General features: G+C 35.7%; 1 protein-coding gene across 1 annotated transcript in view; it reads left to right on the top strand.

The window, feature by feature from the left end:
- InR (Insulin-like receptor) overlaps window positions 1-8,375 on the top strand; it is a 90,208-nt gene that overhangs the window by 14,615 nt on the left and 67,218 nt on the right. The window contains exons 4-5 of the mRNA XM_014418029.3: window positions 2,603-2,737; window positions 3,864-3,975. Coding sequence (XP_014273515.1) covers window positions 2,603-2,737; window positions 3,864-3,975 — 247 coding nt within the window. The remainder of the gene's footprint in view (window positions 1-2,602; window positions 2,738-3,863; window positions 3,976-8,375) is intronic.

Genomic DNA, 8,375 nt, shown 5'->3' with positions numbered 1-8,375 from the left:
TAAATATTCCATGAATTATATAATGTACTTATAATATTATAATGTGTATAATGTTACTGAATATTATAAAATAATTAATGACATAAATGATGTGGAAAAAAAAATTTAATCTTATTTTAATTAGGTGAGTTATTTATGTAGATTTAGTTCATAAATTATATGGTAGAGTATTGTTATACGGTGACATTGAATAAATAAATACACAGACAATTTGTATAAATTTGTTCTGTTACTCAAGAAAGAGGGAGCCTGTTAGAGGCCTGATGAGTATTCTTTCTCATGGGGCTGTTTGTTTTTCCAAATTCGCAGTTCCACTGGAATAAGTATATCTTTTCCTCTTACTGTGAAAGGTTTAATAATTTTTTTAAACCCAACACTAAGATTTTATTAATTTCAATTTTATCTCACATTTATTAACAAAAAATCTTGTACAACCCACTGAGTATTTTATTTTTATACTTTGTAAAAAAGTACTACTTTATTACTAATTTTTGTAAGGGGAGGTTATGTGAATGTCACCCTTGCTAAAATTTCAGGGTTTTCTGCAACCTAAAGAGGTTATCCACATTTTAAAGGTTGGGTATGTTGAAGCACTGAACTAAAATAGCTGCACCCTACTCGGTGAATCAATTTATAGAACAGAAAATAAATTTTTAGCTACCTAGGCAAAGTTCTCAGCCTAGAATTACTGAAGACTGGTGGGTGATCCATTGTGCTGCTGTGCCACAATTTTCATATTATTTATAAACTTTTATTTTATTATTGTTGGTGTTTTCTTCTAAATAAGGATGGTAATGCTTGTTATTTTCCTTTTATAAGTAGTATGCTTGTATTGTTGTTAAAGCCAAGTTTATCAGTTAAGAAATTATCCAAATTTCCAGTTTACCCTAAGTTTTCAGATGTCTGAAAGTTAAAGTCTATGAGATTGGTATCCTTCTTGTTGTTCTTTATATGCACGAAATATTGGCGCTTATGTATTAGAGCAATGTCTGGTGGTCTTCAAAAAAAGCCTCCTCGTCTGCTGATATAACCATTCTTTCAAGAAGGCTAGATTCAATGTCTAGCTGTGATCTGGAAAGTTTTTCCTCCGCATTGGGTGAATCACCTTCCAGTCTCTCTCTGAAAAGACCCCAGCCTGTATTTCTCAGGATTCTTTTCACTGTGAGTAGAGGTTTCTCAGCTGTAATCTTAAATGAGATCAACCTATGGTCAGACAGTGTTATGTCTGAGGTGAACCTCCAGTCTTTACTCCAGCCTTTTAATCCGGCTTGAGGCCAGCATAATATCTAAAACCTCGTCCATTGCTTTTGTAACAAAGGTTGTAAAAAAGGTTGCTGTACTCTGTTAAGTAGAAAGAGAAAAATGCTTTATTCATTCATGCTGCCCAAATATATTGGGTTGCTTTATTACAAAGTATACTAATCAATCTGTGATCGGACATATATAAATTACATATTTTTACATTATATAATAAAGTAGAAAGATATTTTTTTTTCTCACAGTTTTCTTGTACAATCAATTCTACACACTAAATACAAATATTTCAATTTATTCCTTTTTTTGTTGTCCCTTTTATTTCACAATTTTTGTTTCATTTTATCAACAAATTCACTCTCCTGAATTCCCCCTCTCAGACCCTCCCCAGAGACCCGTTAAACAAATTCACCATTAGACAGAAATGTGAAATCAAACCAGAGAAATACCAGTCATAGCAGTAGATCAGTTTACAGTAAAACAAACAAAAATTAAATTCCAGCTAGGCTTTGGCTCGCTCGTTGGTGTCTGTACTTCCCCACAATAAGTGGTGAGCATTAATATCTCCACCAATTATGAGTGGTAAATCTACCTCTCTATATTCTTTTTAAGTATTGGTAAGGTGGATCTAAGCTATGGGGGACATAGACAGATCCTATTAACAATTTTTCTTATTAATACCAACCTTGGTGTTTAGTACCATGGGCATGGTGTCTTCTGGTTGTCTTCACATGGGGTTGGGCGGATTATCCTTCCGCCTATACCCCCTAATCCTCTAATAGTCCCTCTATAACAATGCAGTTCTTGAATTAGCATGAGGGTTGATTTGACCCCCGAAAGTGACTTGGCTAATTGGGCCGTAGCTGGACTCTGTAGTTCAAGCCATAGCACCTATAGGCACTTCTTACTCTTCCTATATTCCTTCTGAGGGGGGTGACTGCTCTTTGTAGAATAGACTGGCGCTGTCCATAAGTCAGTTGAACCTACTCGTATCTCAGCCACCAGTCATTTGCTTCCAACCAGGTGATCATGGAGTCTCAGTGGACCGCCTCACCACAAACCTACGGTCTGTGGGTGGTACCCATTCAAGAAGCCAGTCTCTCGTCTCATTAGAACATGTGAGGAGAAACCATCCTGGATCCCACTGGAGTTCGGAGTTATCGAATGCCAGTGGTCTCCTCCTTGGACGAGGATCTCTGAGATCTGAGATCAAGATGAGGAGCCTTCGAATAAGTAGGGCTTCCTCCTTTTTTCATTTCAGTAACTGTTATTGTTAAAAGGTTTTATATTTAATTACAAAGTTAATTTTTATCTGTTTTCAACTAATATGATTCTCCTTTTGTTGCAGGAAATTGGTTTAATATCACTAACTGACATATTAAGAGGTGCTGTTCTATTTGCCAAAAATCCAACTTTATGTTTTGTCGATACTATCGACTGGGATCGTATAGCTTATAATGCTAAGGGTGAACATTACATTTCAGTATGTATTCTAAAATAAACCATTATCATTATTAGTTGAATTTCTTTTTATTGGCAGATTGTTTTGTTTTTTTTCTCTATCAATGAATTTATTATAATAAAATTAGTTAGTAACACTGCGCAGCGTAGATTAACCTTTAAATATTGTTTTGTCTTAAGACTAAATTTTTTATTTTCTTATCATTTAAATTTATGTAGATCCTTAATTTTGATGGAGACTATTATTACATTCATAGAATGTCAGATTTACTTTCTTTTTTACAAATAATATAATTTTTAAATAATAATAAACCTGTATTTCTCAAGTTAATGAAGAAATAGTTATGATTAAAAAAAAGTACTGTTTTGTTTTTTACATAAATTTTCCATTTTATGATAAAAACGGCCATTATTATATTAAACAAATTTGTCCTTTTAGTGCTAAACAATGATATATCCTCCATAACATTTGCCAAAACTGCCAGAAACAACATATTGTATAGTGATGGCATCTCATTATTCACGCGAGAGGATACTCTCTCTAAATCTAAAAATAGATTTATAAATCATTATAAATGATCTAATATTATCACAGAGAAACTGAAAAGGAGTTTAAGTCATTTAAAAACCGTTTATTATTTAAATTAATTATCTATTTTTTCTGTAAATAAATAAAAATTAATTTGTTTTTGGAAAACATTATACCAAGTTACAAAAAAACTGGATATTGTTGGTTGGTAATGTCAAGATTTGAGGAACATCATGAGCTGAATAATCCTGTGGTTTGGGTGCCAAATCCAAAAAAAAATTGCTCAGATAGTTTTTGAGAAAAGCAGTACAGCTTTTTTTTTTTTTTTTTTTTTCCAATTTTTATTTTTTTCAATTTCCAAGCATGTAGCTTAAAACGTAAATCCTTAAATATTAAAATAATTTTTAGTAGCATTACCTATGACCTTTTTTCTATTGAGGAGCCAATCAAATTGTTCCAGTATCCTTTGAATATTTACTGTATTCTAGGTTGGCACTAAAAGGGTTGAATATTAAACCTAAATATTTTACAAAACTTGTTTTATTCATATATTAAAAAAATAATACCTCACAGTTCAGTTATCTCTTCTATTTAATTTAAAAATTGATTTTAATTACAGGCAAATAAATTACAAAATGAATGCCCCATGTGCCCTACAAATAACCATTCCTGTGCTACATCTCTAATTGATGGTGGTTCACTTTGTTGGAATTCTCAGCATTGTCAGAAAGGTATTTATTACACTACTATTCCCTAATAGTCATCATTCTGAATAAACCTCTTACCCTCTCCCCTTCTTCTGACATGAGGTGTTCCTCAGGGGTCCTCACTTTCACCAACCCTTTTCTCCATTTATATCAATGATTTCCTGATTCTATTCACCACACACAATACCACTTATATGTAGACGGTCTCCAAATCTATCTATCCTTCCATACCTCCGAGATAATTGAGGCCATCCAAAAGATACAAGAAGATATTGATAGCATTAACAATCATTTAACAATGACTTGAACCTGAATGCTGAAAAAACCAAGGCCATTCTTATTGGTTCTAAGCGCCTCCTTCATTCCATCCCTTACTATTCTCTACTCTTCCTTAACAACCAACCGATTCACTTATATCCTACAATAAAAAACCTTGGAGTCACCTTCGACCAACACCTCTCCTGTAATTATCACATTTCCCAAATCACATGCAAATCCATAACTGTACTTAAACAATTCCTTAAGGCTAAATGTACCGCTTCATGGGACGCATCAGAATTTACTTTTCTATTTACTCCTGAACGGATGGTCCAATTTCGGATCTGTAAAGTGCATTTTATGTTTTTTGAAAATAGAAGTTACTAAAATTAGGTTAAGAGTTAACAATAAATTTTTAAAAATGTGGCCTTATAGGCACTTGCAGAACCGTTCACTGAAACCAATGAAACATTCTGTGAAATTATGGCATTTATAGAGCGATTATAAAGAGAAAAATACATCTTTGTTTACAAATGGAAGGAAACTATTTGAGGTGGTTACTGGCTAGAACGGTACGGCAACTCAAGGCTGCTAAAACTAACTTTCTCATAGCAATACCTAAATTTGAAAACAGTCAAAGTAAATTTGTATTGCTATTATTTATTTCTACACTAATATTTAAAATAATTTGCATTAATTTTTTTTCTCTTTGGTACTATCTAATTAGTATTAATAATTACTATTAGTATTTCCTGAATCGTGATATTTTAGCCTATTGTTTGCTTTTACTTTTTTAATATTTTTTATTAAATGTTATGATTTTTTGAAATTATCCAAAATTATTGTCTGTTTCGTACTTTCAAAAAATAAGTTATAGAAGAATAAATAAATAATTCTTTAAATTTATTATAAATAGAAACGTTTTAGAAGTACAAATATTTTTGCAACTAAGTTACTTTACTGTTCTATTTGGAGAAATAATGAAAAGAAAGGGACGCAACAATGAATCCCTTATTTCGTGATAACAACTCTTATTTGACTATTAGAATTTCACTTCCAAGTTTTTTTCTGTTATATTGGTAAACACTTACAGGAAACCCTGTACATGTAAATCTAATCTGAATATTCAAACCACAGAACATATTTTGCAATCCAACTTTTATTAAACTACGCAACGCGTTTTTCTATGATCTGTCTAATGATCTCTTATTTTTCAAAATGCAATCTGGCTACAAAATAATCAATGTGGCAACAGGAAATATAAAATAATTATTATTTAAATTTTCTACATATTTATTTATTTTTTGTTTTTATTTCTTGTATTTTATTGTAGTAAGCTTGTGAGGAATGTGCATAAAAGCTATTTGTTTCAGTGGACAAACCTAATGTTTTCCTTGTGAATTGTATTGTTGATATTTTGACTGCGGAAAATCAAAAAATAAGTAACTTGCTGGCTCAAATATCTAATACCGAAAGGTGAAGTTTGTTTATCTTTGAAAAGCGTATCTTGTAAGGTACTACCTAAAATATAGTAATATACTATAATAATAGAATAAAGGTTGGAATGTTAAAAAATAAATTGGGTCCAGAGGTATTGGACTCAATAAAGGCAGTCTTTCACTTCCATTCGTTCCTTATAACTTTTTTTTTTTAGTGAATTTTGAATTTTACTCTCGACTACTCCTGAGTTATGTATATATATATAAACTTAAGTATTGATGAAGCCTATATAATATAATATATATATAACATGCCATGAAGCCACTCTATGCCTCCTCTACTCTTGGGGTGCCCTGGTGTGTTGAGATGCCATGTTACGTTAAGGTACTTCATTTATGGCATTGTCAAATTCTCTGCCTGACTCTGATGAGATGCGCCCCCTCCCCCTCCCCCCAGAGCTACGTAGAATTAAAGCAACAATCGGAAAGCTGCCAACACTGCTTCCAACAACTTGTCCGACACCTGATGCACCATTGCCGAGTTACTGAAGAGATCAAATATGGTTATCCGTTTATCCTCTCCTAGTAAAAGTATCGACCTGTAGAACATTGAGTGGTGCATCTGTGGAAGGTATCTCCTGTGGTCAAGGCAAGAGGAGGACTTGGAGAAGAAGCAGAAAAACAGGTAAAATTGAGGAGAGTTTTGAGGAGTGTACTCACAGAGGAGTGACCGCACGTTGGAGAACAACCATGTGAGAGGAGCACGGCAGTTTGGCTATTATACGAGGGAAGAGAGGAGTAAGCTGTCTGATTGACACTGGGAAACACATTCGTCTGCCGAGAGGCTCTCGAGAGATTGAGTAGTTGAGAGAGGGAACTACAGGTCAGAGTATGTAACTGTCAGTTGATCACTCTGGGTAGGCCTTGCAGCAGTAAAGGGAAACAGAAATGGAATTGGGTAACCGGGGGGCTAAGGGAGGAAAGGTAACGGTCCATATAATGAGGAAAATGCCCCGAGACAACCTGATTATCATTTACTACGAGATCCTTTGGAAAAAGTAGTAGTAAAGATAAAAAAATAGTGGGGTTCAGTGGGATACTAGAATTGGAGTGAAGAGGTATAGCTGTCAGAAGCTCGTGTATGACTGTAAGCAAGAATGGGGATGATTAACTAAAGGGAGAGTTGGAAAGAGGCAATATTGAAGTAATATATTTTTTGTAAAGAAGGGGAAATACTGGGAGCTACAGGGAAAACGGTGCACGAAATCACATTGAAGCAGGATAGGGTGAAGTATGTAAAGGAGAGGTGATATCCCCAGGCACTTCGAAAACACATTAGAGAAGAAATAGAAATTTTACGGAAGCAAGTGATAATTGTGGACAGCACTTCGTCCTACAACTGTACATTGTGAGCAGTACGCAAAAAGAGTGCCTTGGACGAATTCCAGAGAATGAGAGAGTTCGACCTCAATCATTCTTGGTGTGTTAAGCTGCCACATCACATCGATATCCTTCATTTCTTTTTGAATCAAGGAATTGTCGAATTCTCTTCCCCCATCCAATGAGATGCGGCCGTTTCAAAACTACCTCCGAAAACCTGTCTCGCACCTGGTGCACCATTGCCGCATTAGTGAAGAGGTCAATCATGGTCACCCATGTTCTTTCTCTCTTGATGTCCATTCTCGCAGCCTCATTATCCCTTTTCTTGTTTCGCGGTGATCGAGACAACCACATTGTTTTTTACCCGGTTTATATAGTACATCCATGTTATATTTGGCTAGGAACACCTTCCAGCCTGCAATTCTGCCTGAAGATTCCTTCAGTTTTCCCACCCACTGGAGTGGTTTGTGGTCAGTATAGAACTTGAACCTTCTACTTAACACATATGGCCTAAAGTGATCGACAGCCCACACAATTCCTCGGAGTACTCGCTCCATTGTGTTATATCTAATTTCCGTCTCCATAAGGTACCTGCTGGCGAATGCCACTGGGCGCTCTCCCCCTTCGCCCTCCTGAGACAACATCGCTCCTAGCGCATATTCACTGGCATCTGTTGTTATTGTGGATTGCCGAGTGAAATCCGGAAAAGCAAGTACCGGCCTTGCAACTTCTCCATATACCGTCTAGAGAGTGCATATTGTACTTGAGATCTTGTGGCATTGCCGTCCTGATTTCTACTCCAGAGGATTGGCATGTGCTTGTGGCATAGTGATTGATGGTAGAGGTGGAATCTGATTTGTAACTGGCGGAACTACTACCAGTGGGTTTTCTGAGATAGATTCAGAATTGGGTCCCGGAATATACCATTGTTCACCAAAGAAATTTGCACTAACGCTAATGAAATTGCAGGTATACAGAGCAGAAGTTATGTTGTACCACTCTTCTACTTTTTTCCTTGCGAATCCTGTTCCTGACTTTGGCCCATAACTTATGCACGGCCGAAACATTACCAGTAACTCCCTCCTCTCCCGGCAAAGTACCACGGCAGTTTGTCGACGCACCCGCATCCCAAAAAGAATTTCGAATGGGGTAAACCACATGACAATGTGTATGGAGTGGTCGTATGCTGCGACTGCCCGTTCCATGGCATCATCAGGTTCCAGTCCCCTTTCAAGCTGGTACACTCGTAGGTCGTCACTTAGAGTGCTATGGTGTTGCTCTATCCCTCCGCGGCTTTTTGGATGTTGAGGTGCCATCAAACCACTTCCAATATTCTCATTTCCTCTC

Source organism: Halyomorpha halys, unplaced genomic scaffold (assembly GCF_000696795.3).
Source record: "Halyomorpha halys isolate HHAL.00 unplaced genomic scaffold, Hhal_1.1 Scaffold176.1, whole genome shotgun sequence".
Lineage (NCBI taxonomy): Eukaryota > Metazoa > Arthropoda > Insecta > Hemiptera > Pentatomidae > Halyomorpha > Halyomorpha halys.
This window is presented reverse-complemented; position numbering and strand designations above follow the sequence as displayed.